Here is a 12761-nt window from a genome sequence, read left to right as displayed (position 1 = left end):
TAAATGTCTTTGATGACGTCATATCCGGCTTTTCGTGAAAGTTGAGGCGGCACTGTCACGCCCTCATTTTTCAACCAAATTGGTTGAAATTTTGGTCAAGTAATCTTCGACAAAGCCCGGACTTCGGTATTGCATTTCAGCTTGGTGGCTTAAAAATTAATTAATGACTTTGGTCATTAAAAATCGGAAAATTGTAAAAGAAAATAAAAATGTATAAAACGATCCAAATTTACGTTCATCTTATTCTCCATCGTTTTCTGATTCCCAAAACATATAAATATGTTATATTTGGATTAAAAACAAGCTCTGAAAATTAAATATATAAAAATTATTATCAAAATTAAATTGTCCAAATCAATTTAAAAACACTTTCATCTTATTCCTTGTCAGTTCTTGATTCCAAAAACATATAGATATGATATGTTTAGATTAAAAACACGCTCAGAAAGTTAAAACAAAGAGAGGTACAGAAAAGCGTGCTATCCTTCTTAGCGCAACTACTACCCCGCTCTTCTTGTCAATTTCACTGCCTTTGCCATGAGCGGTGGACTGACGATGCTACGAGTATACGGTCTTGCTGAAAAATGGCATTGCGTTCAGTTTCATTCTGTGAGTTCGACAGCTACTTGACTAAATGTTGTATTTTCGCCTTACGCGACTTGTTTACATTTAGTCAAGTTTTGATTTTAAAGTTGAGGCCGCACATTAGCGGCATTGTGGTTAGCTCATTTTATGAGTATGTTATTAATTAAAATTCTAAAAAATATCATCTAAATTGTTAACGAAAATCGGTTAATGCAAATTATGTTCGTGTGCTTCGCTGAGACCAGCGCGCCAGGCCCGTCTTCGGGTTTCGCCGGCTAGCCAATACTTACAGTGGTTTCGCTGATGACTAATCTTACATTTTCACATGAGTGTCTATCTTTTAGTTTCAGACCGACTAAATGTTTTGATATCACTCAACGCGACTTTAATTTTGGATGTCTACTCGATGTGTTCACGCGTGTGTGTGTGTGTGTGTGTGTGTGTTCCAGGAATTTTTTGAAAGGAAGAAGCTTGATCTGAAGTGCGCTCAGCTTCAAAACTCATCGCTGTGCCATTCCAAACGGAAGAACAAATTAAGCCAAGACCTTGTCGCGCTGCAAACCGTATGCAACGCCAGTTTGAAAGGTGACCTAGTGACCCAACTTTTTCTTTATTTTTTTCAAGTTCACTGTGCAGTAAATAGCATAAAAATGCCCTTTGAGTTTATTGACTCGACGAGGGACTTAGGTGTCTGGAGCACATCTGCAGTGCCGCATGACATTGCACTGGGCATTTGACAAAATAGTCTGAAACATGGTTGCCGAATAAACAAACAAAACTAAACAAAACGACAGCAACAGCAAGACAAAAAACACATGCACACATACACAAACCAAACAAACCAAGTACTGCTTCAAACACAACTTGAGAAGACAGATAATCCATTTATCCCACTCAATGTGCGTGCATGTGTGTGTGTGTGTGTGTGTGTGCGGTGTGCGCGCGCGCTCGCCGGCCTGCCTGTATGTCTTTGTGTCTATCTCTCCGTTTGTGAAGTCTAATCATTCAACTGATGAGTTCATCTAATCAACAAAACAGTGAACGTTAATAGTATTCATTGAATACCCCATTGTGTAATGCCTTTTGCATGTGCAGCAGTAGGAAATCCAAAAGCAGCGAACGTACGACACGTAGACCTTGACCACAGACGGCTGGGTGCAGGTAGATTGGACACAGGTGTGCGAGGAGCCGGGCTAGGAACATGTCCACCCAGAATACCAGAACGGGTGGAACTACCCTTCTCTCCAGACCACCATCCTTCCAGACTTCACCTGATAGAATCACAGACACCGAGTGAGATTAGGTGCGTGTATGTGTACGTGCTAAAACATACCAGATTCACACTGTTTTTGTACTGTGGAAAAAGCTTCGTATTTCAACGACGAGCATTAAATTGTACAGCACGAACTTCACCCTTTCCCAAGAACACAATTGTATAAACTGAAAGTGAAGTTAGCAGAGAAAATGTACTGCTGACTTAGATTTTGTGATAAATATTTCACCACATCCCAACCCAACCCCAACCCCAACCCAGTCCTTTGTTTATTGTCATTTTTTTCATATAATTCGTGCCGGTGTGTGTGTGTGGGTGTGTGTGCAGTGTTTCAAAGGCTAGGTCATCGAAGTCTACAACCACCGGCCGAGAAAAGCGAGGTACTGACGATAACATCACTTCATTCATACGTCACAGCGGTACAGCGAGCTCGAGAAGGCTCGACCACGGCTATCTTTCGGTAAACTGTACAAATGTGAAACTTTTGTCCTACACAGTGAAGGTTCCGTTTTAGCTGCAGGATTTTGTTAGTGTCTTTCTGTTCTTGTTGACTCACATGCGAAGCAAAAGTGAGTCTATGTACTCACCCGAGTCGTCCGTCCGTCCGTCCCGGCGTCCGTCCGGAAAACTTTAACGTTGGATATTTCTTGGACACTATTAAGTCTATCAACACCTGATGTGGCCTGATGGTGTATGGTTACAAGATCTCAAAAAACATGTGCGGCAACTTGACCTCACTTCAAGTTCAAGGTCACAGGGGCCGTAATTGTTGTCTTAAAAACGACCATTTTTCACATTTTCGCATTTTTTTCTGAAGTTATCGAGAATGGCAACCTTAGCTATGTATGCTATACAGGGCAATGTAAGCCCTATCTTTGGACACCAGTTTGGTTGACCTTGCTTCAAGGTCAAGGTCGCAAGGGTCCTTTAAAGTTGGATTGTATACATATTTTGAAGTGACCTTGACCCTGAACTATGGAAGATAACTGTTTCAAACTTAAAAATTATGTGGGGCACATGTTATGCTTTCATTATGAGACACATTTGGTCACATATGATCAAGGTCAAGGTCACTTTGACCCTTATGAAATGTGACCAAAATAAGGTAGTGAACCACTAAAAGTGACCATATCTCATGGTAGAAAGAGCCAATAAGCACCATTGTACTTCCTATGTCTTGAATTAACAGCTTTGTGTTGTATGACCTTGGATGACCTTGACCTTGGGTATTTTGGTAGAAAATGTGTAAAGCAGTTCTTAGTGTATGATGTCATTGCTAGGTTTAGTTAAGGTCATGTAAAGGTCAAGGTCAAGCATGTGAGTCGTATGGGCTTTGCCCTTCTTGTTTTTATTTCTTCTTTCTTTGTTGAGGACACACACTGACACTGAAAGCAATGGCTTTCTCATCTTTGGCTTGAGGAGCTAGCTTTCTCATCCAGGAGCTGGTGCTTCCATTTTCTCTTTAAAGTGGGCAAGCTAAACGCTAACCGCGTAGCATACGCATCTTCAGAATACATTCTGCCATACTGTGGGAAAGATACGGCCTGCCAGCTAACAAACCAGACAGACGGCACTGGAATCATGACTATAGATGCCTTTCTATTGTGCAGTCATCTCAACCATCGCCCTCTACTATCTCACTAAAGGGAATGGACACGCGACGAGATGAACAGGAACATCCACAGTGGTCAGTATTCTCATCCCAAGGACGGCCGCTGAACACACCTACTGCAGCAAACCAACATTCAGGTTTGGAGGCAAAGCGGGACTTATGGTTGCAAGATTGGAGAGGTTCTCCTTGCATCCAGGAAACCGAAAGCAGACTCCGGAAGCCTCAGTCACCGGGTGAATTTCGGCATTCTCAGCTCAGGGACGCCACGGTTAGCAAAGGAAAGCACAAAACTCATCACGAATCACTGGAAAAGCAACGTGGACTACAGCAACACGCTGCTCATTCACATTCTGAATGTGTCACATCGTTCACACGTCCCGCACACACGCCCAGCCTGCAACAAAGAAGCAGGGGTGCACATTCTGAGTTTGATACACTGTTTGCACGTGCTCAGCCGCAACGCTCAGAAAGCCTGCCCGTGGCTCAACGACGCCCAAAGAATATTTGGATACGAGATGAGGAGGAGGAGGAACAATCGAACAGACTCAGCACTAGGAAACTGGTATCCCCATCACCCCAAAAGCCACTGAGCATACGAAGCGTGGAGAACTTTTCGGGATCACAGACCTCTCAGATGAGTTTGTGGACAGGAGAAGAATATCCGAAGGAGCCATGCACTTGGTCTCGAAAAAGACGTGCCTCCTCCGGACTTTCTCTAGCTGTATCTGGCAGCTACCAGCAAAAGGATGCTTCGTCACACATACGTGAATCTGACTTTGATGCTTTTACAGAACGTTCATTGCGGAAGAGACATACGCCATTAACAGCTCCATCTCTCACTCACCTTTACGGCAGCAGCGAGTCACGAGGAGTAAAACACATGCTAGTCGCCGAAGATTTTCAGACAGCCTCAGAAAGCAGCCAGCCAGCCAGAACAAGACCGTCTGTTTCATACTCTCTCGTTGCTGTCCGACCCTCCCCTTCAATGCACAAGCACAACCTGTCGAATTTCAAGGCACACGGAGAAGTGCATCCAGGCCTCAAACACTTGTGGTTGCCAGAGGATTTTCAACCAAGCCCAGCGTCTTCTAACTGCAGAGACACGGCTGAGGAAGATGAACCACCAATGACCCTGTCAAGATTTTCTGCTGGCTTCCAAAGACCAAGCACTTCTAAGTGGGAAAGTTTTCTGGACAGCGAAGACGTGCAACACGGGGCATCAACAACTTCAGTGTCAAGCTTTCACTTTCACGTCCCTCAAACCCCATCTCCGAGTCTGTGGACGAGAGACCTCTACAGTAACAAGGCTGCCTCTGTACAAAGCTTCTCAGCGTCCAAAGTTCTGGACAGGAAGATCTCCTCTCCCTGTTCACACAAGCCTAGGAGTTGTTCGGACTCGGAGGCGAAGTGTGTGGGTTCCCAGAGGGTGAAGACGAACGAAGGAGAGAAGAAGTCTTTACCGTTGTGCGAAATGAGAGGGTTGTCCCTACTTCAGCCTTTCAACGCAGCACGGCCTGTTCTCTCTCACCAAGCTGAGTAAGTCTAACCTTGAATATACTTGAACACACTGGTTGGGTAGTCTGTTTATCTGTCTGTATACCTCTTCTTCTGCTCGTCCTTCTGTCTCTCTGTAATTGTTATGTGCACATGTATGTTATGAATATGAGTGCGTACGCACACAATGATCAAATAAAGCTTCTAGAGGCGGTGTTTACAAAATCGGTGACTTCTTTTATGAGTTTTGGGTCTTTGGATCTACATTTCGAGTGTTGAACACATCTTGATCAGCAATTTACAAGATAAACATATAGGCCTTAACACACAATTTCATTCAGTCTCCAGATGATTTCAGTATAACGACTGCAACATAATTTGTTAGGCCTATCAAACTGTGTACTTCCGATTATAGTCTTGTCCTGTTGGGCAGAAACTGCGGGAATTCGAGGAGTGACTGGATACACCAGGACATTGCACCCGAGCGCAACCGTTCACAAAGTCCCAGCAGGAACTTCCATTTCAAGAAGCAGGATAGAGGTAGATATAATCAATCCATCTTTTCATTGAAAACACAACTCGGGGTAGAGAGAGAGAAGAGAGAGAGAGAGAGAGAGAGAGAGAGAGAGAGAGAGAGAGAGAGAGAGAGAGAGAGAGAGAGAGAGAGAGAGAGAGAGAGTGAGAGAGAGAGAGCGAGCGTGTGAGAGAGAGAGAGAGAGAGAGAGAGAGAGAGAGAGAGAGAGAGAGAGAGAGAGAGAGAGAGAGAGAGAGAACGAACCAACGAACCAACCAACGAACCAACTTTATTTTTCGAGGGTAATGGAGTAGATAAACTAAAGATCTTTTCTCATCCAGCCCTCGCCAGAGAGAGAGAGAGAGAGAGAGCACAATGGTATGTGATCATTCTTGAAATAAAGTCAAGGCCAGAGCGCTTTAAAGGATGAATGGATTGATGGACAGAACGTTTAATTGGATACTACCAGCGTTAGTACCCGTCGTTTTGTTTCTCTGTCTCAGAGCTGCCGGCGGTTTCCACGATCCCGTGCATCGGGCTTTGCACACTGAACAGCAGTCTAGCCAGACAACAATCACCCAAACCACCGACACCGCAACTCTGGTAAGCAACCCACTTCTTACACCGCTGACAATGCACCGCACAATTAACAGCAACAACAACAACAACAACAACAACAATAACAGAAAATACAATTAAACAGCAGCTTAAAGGTTTGAGTCATGTTACGAATAACTATACAGGCCATGAAGCAGCGCAACAGCTGACTCGGAAGTAGTCTGCTAACCAGCAGAACTCAGGGCTTTTCGGAAATGAGGGAATTCCGAGTTTGATCATTCAGTTCACTTGAGAAAACACGTTATACTAAAGTCTGCTGCAACACACACACACACACACACAAACACAAACATGACGCGCGCGCGACGGCGGTATATTATGTTTACAGTCGTTGCCGGTATGCAATTTGTCGCTGCATCATTCATTTATCTCTTTAATTTCCACCCTGATTTCATTTTCTAACCTCTGATTTTCATCAATCTTGCTTTGTGTTCTAGGCCGAAGAAACAGAGTCAGGTAGAAGAGGTTCTTCAAGAGGTGAGATATGTCTGCAGTATATTAGTTTATATAGTCGAACCTGTCTATAGCGACCACCCAAAGGATCGAAAAAAGTGATCGTCTACGACAGGTGATCTCTATGGAAAGGTGAATTCTTCCGGGAAAAAAGCTCGTCTGGGATTCTTTGGAGTGGTCGTTGTTGGCAGGTGGTTGCTTTTGAGAGGTGGTCGCAATGGCAGATTCGACTGTATTTCACTTCGGCCACTGCTTCAGTGCAGTATGGCAGGTCACTGAACGGCTAATAAAAGAAAACTCATTCATCCACACTGCATTTATTTTAAAATGTTCAAGTCATTCATGTTTTGATTCACTGTATACCAAACAAGTCGCGAAAGGCGAAACTACTACATTTAGTCAAGCTGTCGAACTCACGGAATGAAACCGGTGAACGCACTGCATTTTTACACCAAGACAATACAGTTTCATCACTCCCCGCGAGAAGGAAATGGCTAATTTTTCACGCCCAAGACGCAGTGAAATTCACTAGCCAGAATAGCCCGGTAGCGTATTGCGCTAAGCAGGAAAGCGCGCTTTTCTGTATTCTTGTTAACTTTCTGAGCTTGTTTTGAATACAACATATCGTACCTTTATGTTTTTGGAATCAGGAAATGATAATAAATAAGATGAAATCAGATTGATTTCTTAAATTTTAATCGTATTACTAATTAACCTATTTTCGTTAATTGTGATCTCATTTTAAGAGTACCGGTAAACATGACATGTGTATATATTTTTAGATTGATAATTTGATGAATAAATACGATGCAATCAATTTTAAATCTGTTAACAAAAAATCGATTTTAATGACAACTTTAATGAGCAAACTCATTAATTAATCTTTAAGTCTCCAAGCCGAAATGTAATACCAAAGTCCGGGTTTTGTAGAAAATTACTTGACTAAAATGTCGACGAATTTGGTTGAAAAGTGAGAGCGTGACAGTGCCGCCTCAACTTTCACAAAAGTCCGGATATGAAGTCATCAAAGGTATTTATCGAAAAAATGAAAAACAAGTCGCGTAAGGCGAAATTACTACATTTAGTCAAGCTGTCGAACTCACGGAATGATAATGAACGCACTGTATTTTTTCACCAAGACAGTACAGCTTCGTCAATCCCCACGAGAAGGAAATCGCTCACCTCCCACGTGCAAAACGCAGTGAAATTGACACGCCAGAATAGCGCGGTAGCGTATTGTGCTAAGCAGGAAAGCGCGCTTTTCTGTATTCTTGTTAACTTTCTGAGCTTGATTTGAATACAACCTATCATATCTATATGTTTTTGGAATCAGGAAATGATAAAGAATAAGATGAAATCATTTTTGGATCGATTTCTTAATTTTAATCGTAAGACTAACTAATCTATTTTGGTTAATTGTGATCACATTTTAAGAGTAAACATAACATATGTATATATTTTTAGATTTAGCATGTGATGAAGAATTCGATGCAATCAATTTTAAATCTGTTTGCGAAAAATCGATTTTAATGACAACTTTAATGAGCAAACTCATTAATTAAATTTTAAGCCTGCAAGCTGAATGCAATACCAAAGTCCGGGCTTCGTCGAAGATTACTTGACCAAAATTTCAACCAATTTGGTTAAAAAAAAAAATCGAGCGTGACAGTGCTGCCTCAACTTTCACAAAAAGCCGGATATGACGTCATCAAAGACATTTATAAAAAAAAAATGAAAAAAACGTCTGGAGATACCATCTCTCATGTCAAGTTTCATCAAGATCGGTCCAGTAGTTTTCTCTGAATCGCTCTACACACACACACGGACACACACACATACACCACGACCCTCGTCTCGATTCCCCCCTCTACGTTAAAACATTTAGTCAAAACTTGACTAAATGTAAAAACGGGTGGGGATATTATACCCAGAAACTGTCATGTGAAATTTCATGAAGGTCAGTCCAGTACTTTTCTCTGAATCGCTGTACACATACACACACACGTAAGGCGTCCGCCCAGTGAGCGGGAGGTCGTGTGTTCGAACCCCGGCCGGGTCATACCTAAGATTGGCAATCTAGTTGCTGCTCCGCCTGGCGTCTGGCATTATGGGGTTAGTGCTAGGACTGGTTGGTCTGGTGTCAGAATAATGTGACTGGGTGAGACATGAAGCCTGCGCTGCGACTTCTGTCTTGTGTGTGGCGCACGTTAAATGTCAAAGCAGCACCGCCCTGATATCACCCTTCGTGGTGGACTGGGCGTTAAGCAAACAAACAAACAAAATACACACACACATACATACATACACCAGACCCTCATCTCTATTCCCGGTCAACGTTAAAACATTTAGTCAAAACTTGACTAAATGTAACAAGCAGCATGTCTAGGAAAAAAGATGATGGTAGCATGAACGAGTTAAAATAAACGGACATGAAAAGCAAACGCTATTGGCTTTCGGTATTGTCGTTAGGATTTTACTGTTTATAATAGTATAGCTGTTACAGTCGTCGAAAATTAGCTCTTAATCCCGATGTAAGAGTGCCCTTTTTTGCGTTTGTGAATTAGCTGGAACAACTGGAATCCCAAACGGACGCAGAAGTAAGAAGCACTTGGTCACAGGACATGGATAGCGGAAACGGTGATAGGACCTTGCCTCGGCCAAGCTCTGCGACCCTGCGTACTATTTGTCCACCTGAGACGGTGAGAACTCATACAATAAAGTTCTCTGTAGCGTGTGTGTGGTACGTACGAGTGTTGCTTATTTGAGCAGAATTGTTTCATTTTGATCAATTGGGAGTTTGTAGTTGTGGTACAAGGAGCAAAATATCTTAAAATTCAGTTCAATTCTTTCACCAGGACCACCAAGACAGGGCCTCGAGGATGTCAGATACCGCTGGACGACTGGACCGCATCAATGCCGACATGCCACACGAGCAACCCTTTGATAAAGAGTCACACAGCCACGGTCGTTCTCCAACTGCAAACGGCCTACGAAGCAAACCTCAATCCAGTTCAGCACAGCATAGCCACATGTATAAAGTGGATGCAATGACCTCGGAAGACTCTCCCGGCATCCAAGCCGAAGACGAAGAACACATCGAAGGACGCCAAGGCTACGTTGATGATGTTCTCTTGCCAGACTCTCCTGATGTCGAAGAAGACACTGACGGCAGCGTTCGAGATGTTCTTCAGGACCTCGTGCATAGAGTCGTCATGGCACAAAACAGGACTGCGTGGTTGCAGAAACCCACACCAGACAAGGAGGAGGGCGGTATTCTTCGCAAAGGTGACGACGCTGTTTCTCGACAGGCCTTGCAGACAAAGGTGGGGACTCTGGAAGGGAAAGGCGAGGACGGTAGCGCCGTTCACCATGATAGGTTCCCATGGCAAGCACCACAACACAAATCCAAAAGTCTCATGCAAGCCGAGCTAGTAAAGAACAACGCTGTAGATGAGCCGGACTTGAAGTCGGCTTCTGTAGCAGAAAACAAGCTAGAGAGTTATAAAGAAAATAAAGTATCGATAGAAAGATCAAGAGACTGTGAGGCAGAGCCGAAATCAGTGCATGAGTTAGAGCCGAAATCAGCGTCAGTGTCGATTCAAACGGACTTGAGCCTTGTACATGTGCATGTACCCATGTACTGGATGGACAGAAAGGAGATGGTAGATAAAGCGGTTCAGTGGGAAACACCACGGTCTTCACAACCGCACACGCCAGCATCAAGTCCAACCTCGCACCAGCAGCCAGCCATGGCTTGGGCAAAGTTCTTATCATTGCAGCATGGGGTGACAGCAGAGCTGTTGTCGTCTCAGCAAGGCGTAGAGGTATCCCCAAAGGTCAAAACACCAAAACTGGAGTTGTCCATGGAAGAAATGGTCGGCTCAAACTTGTCTGCGACAGGAAAGGGTATTTCAAAAAAGGTCTCTCCGCTACGCAATGTGATGTCAAGTTCACCCTCGTGCACAGAACTTGAAACAACGACGAGCCTTTTATCGCACCAGCAAGACGGAGCAACACCAGATACTTCCACTTCCAAGCAGAACGAGTTGACAACGTCAAGGCGGGTGTCGTCAAAACGAATCGACCCAACAAAGCACAAATCGGCACCGATTCAGCGCGATAGGGTAACGTCAACTTTTTCTCCATCACAACCATTTAACACGGGCTGTGACATATCCACAAAAGAGAAGGCGGTTTCAGAATCCCCACCGCTTGTTCGCGACACTAAGCTGTTGAAATCGCAAAGCGACACGGCTGTGTTGGCCAGTGTAAAGGTCCACCTGCAAGCATGGATGTCACGCTTTCAAAGCCAGACCCCTCTCAAACCCTTCGAAACGCTGGAAGAGGTCCTGAGTCGCACCACCTGTCACAGTACACCGAATGACAATAATGACACAAAAACGCAACCAACACCAGAAACCAAAGCCACAAAGCCGCCTATACATCCGTCAGAAGCCGAAAAGCCACTACTGGCAGTGAAAGACAGCGTCTCTTGCCGTGTCCCAGGAGCTGATAGAAAACCAGTCTTGCCATCGCTGGAGTATGAGCAAACAACCTTAGGTGTTATACCTGCATATCATCGCGCGAATACGGACGCTGAAGATCCCATGCCCAGGGTATGTTGGGAAAGGAAATCAGCTGAACCAGACCAGGTCACAGGGAAGGCTCCGGCTTTAGAGTGTAACACCAATGTAAAAACGGAGGTCGATGTTACCAGTGGTCGTCATCAGGCTCAACACTGTGACTTTCACTCTATCTCAGAGCACCAGTCACAGAGCTGTGATGTAGATGTTGATAAAGCGGACACACTTAACAAGCAGCCGGTCACGGAACAAACGCTACAACACTGTCGTCAAGAGTTTGGTACAAACGCAAGCACTCTGGAAGACCTTAAACGGCCACTGCATATTAATCAGGACCCATCGATTGAGGCCCAAGACGGGAAGCAAAGTACTGCAAAACAATCGCCACAGAGCCACAAGCAAGACGTTGGAAATGCTTTCGAAGGTGACGAAGACAAGCCCGTTAAAGAACAGCCACCTCAAGTAACTCGTGCTCTGACGGCAGACACAAATATCCACGCAGAAAATGATGCAAAATGTGCCAAAGTATTCGAAGGTGACGAAGACAAGCCCGCCGAAGAACAGCCACTTCGAGTAACGCGTGCACAGACAGCAGACAAAAATCGCCACAGAGAAAGTGATGGAAAATGTGCCAAAGACCAGCATCCTCAACAATTTGAAGACGACGCGTGTAGAAATGTCAAGAGGAAAGGCGCAGTGACCCATGTGAAAGCTCGGCTGCATGAGAATCATGATGGGCAAAGTTCTGATACGGAGGTGGAGGACTTCCTCACTCCACCTTCAGGCTACAGTTCCTCGGACTGCGGTGCTGTTGGCGAAAAGGTGTCTACAAAAGCTAAGGAAAACGCCACAGTGTAGGAATCTGAACGTCTTTTTTCACCATCTCTCGCTCCCTCTCCCCCTCCCGCTCCAACCGTAAACACACACGGAATGAGGCGGACACACATACACACACACACACACACACACACAGAATGACACACGCTGTACGTTATGTCTGGATATATTGAATAGTAAACATTATAGTGTTGTAATTTGTTTCTAATTCTTGTTCAGTTTATAATATTTCACAAGGTATGCGGTGTTGAATGTATTAATCTTGATGAAATAAAGTTATATTCGTTAATCGGCTGCCTTGTGTTTGAACTCATTCAGCGGTAAATATACGACGCTTGAACGACTGTTTACTGTTTGAGCATTTTGTCTGCATACGTTTGGGTGTCGGGGGATGTGTGAGTGTGTGTGTGTGTGTGTGCCGTTGTCAGTACGGGCATCAGTGGTTTGTGTGTGAAGTAGTTATTTTTGTAAGAGAGAGAGAGAGAGAGGGAGACTGTTGCAAAAACACATGTGTGGTGGCAGACAAGACCTATTGAAAGCAGGTTTTGCTTTCTCGCTGTTGACATGTACATGTACTTTCGACCACACATTCCCCGCCCGCTCCCTAGGCCCACCGACAACCTCGTAAACGCCCCCCCCCCCCCCTCCCCTGAAAAAATACAACCCCATTCCAACCCCCAAACACCATCCCATCATTTGCTTGCTGCCCGTTTTCCAGCTCCAGTTCACATCTGTTACACCTGACAGTACCCGAAAACCAAAATAATTCGTCTGGCTGACAGACATTCATAT

At 44.4% G+C, this 12761-nt stretch overlaps 1 protein-coding gene across 1 annotated transcript; it reads left to right on the top strand.

Annotated features, from left to right (window-relative positions):
• Positions 1 to 1013: 1013 nt before the first annotated feature.
• Positions 1014 to 12263, top strand: LOC138963989 (uncharacterized). The gene is made up of 9 exons (XM_070335851.1): positions 1014 to 1170; positions 1681 to 1888; positions 2186 to 2318; positions 3469 to 5006; positions 5398 to 5504; positions 5982 to 6081; positions 6534 to 6573; positions 9114 to 9248; positions 9405 to 12263. Exons 4-9 carry the CDS (start codon positions 3508 to 3510, stop codon positions 11988 to 11990), a joined length of 4467 nt encoding a protein of 1488 aa, XP_070191952.1. The 5' UTR covers positions 1014 to 1170; positions 1681 to 1888; positions 2186 to 2318; positions 3469 to 3507; the 3' UTR covers positions 11991 to 12263.
• Positions 12264 to 12761: the final 498 nt, after the last annotated feature.

This window comes from Littorina saxatilis, linkage group LG4 (genome assembly GCF_037325665.1).
Source record: "Littorina saxatilis isolate snail1 linkage group LG4, US_GU_Lsax_2.0, whole genome shotgun sequence".
Lineage (NCBI taxonomy): Eukaryota > Metazoa > Mollusca > Gastropoda > Littorinimorpha > Littorinidae > Littorina > Littorina saxatilis.
Note: the sequence above shows the minus strand (reverse complement) of the source record. Positions and strands in the feature narration are given on the sequence as shown.

Bases quoted from the DNA above. Each gene is read 5' to 3' on its own strand.
- LOC138963989 (XM_070335851.1), top strand. From the start codon at position 3,508: ATGGACACGCGACGAGATGAACAGGAACATCCACAGTGGTCAGTATTC. The intron at 5,505-5,981 runs GTAGATATAATC...TCTCTGTCTCAG, and splicing joins TTTCAAGAAGCAGGATAGAG to AGCTGCCGGCGGTTTCCACG. The intron at 9,249-9,404 runs GTGAGAACTCAT...TTCTTTCACCAG, and splicing joins CTATTTGTCCACCTGAGACG to GACCACCAAGACAGGGCCTC.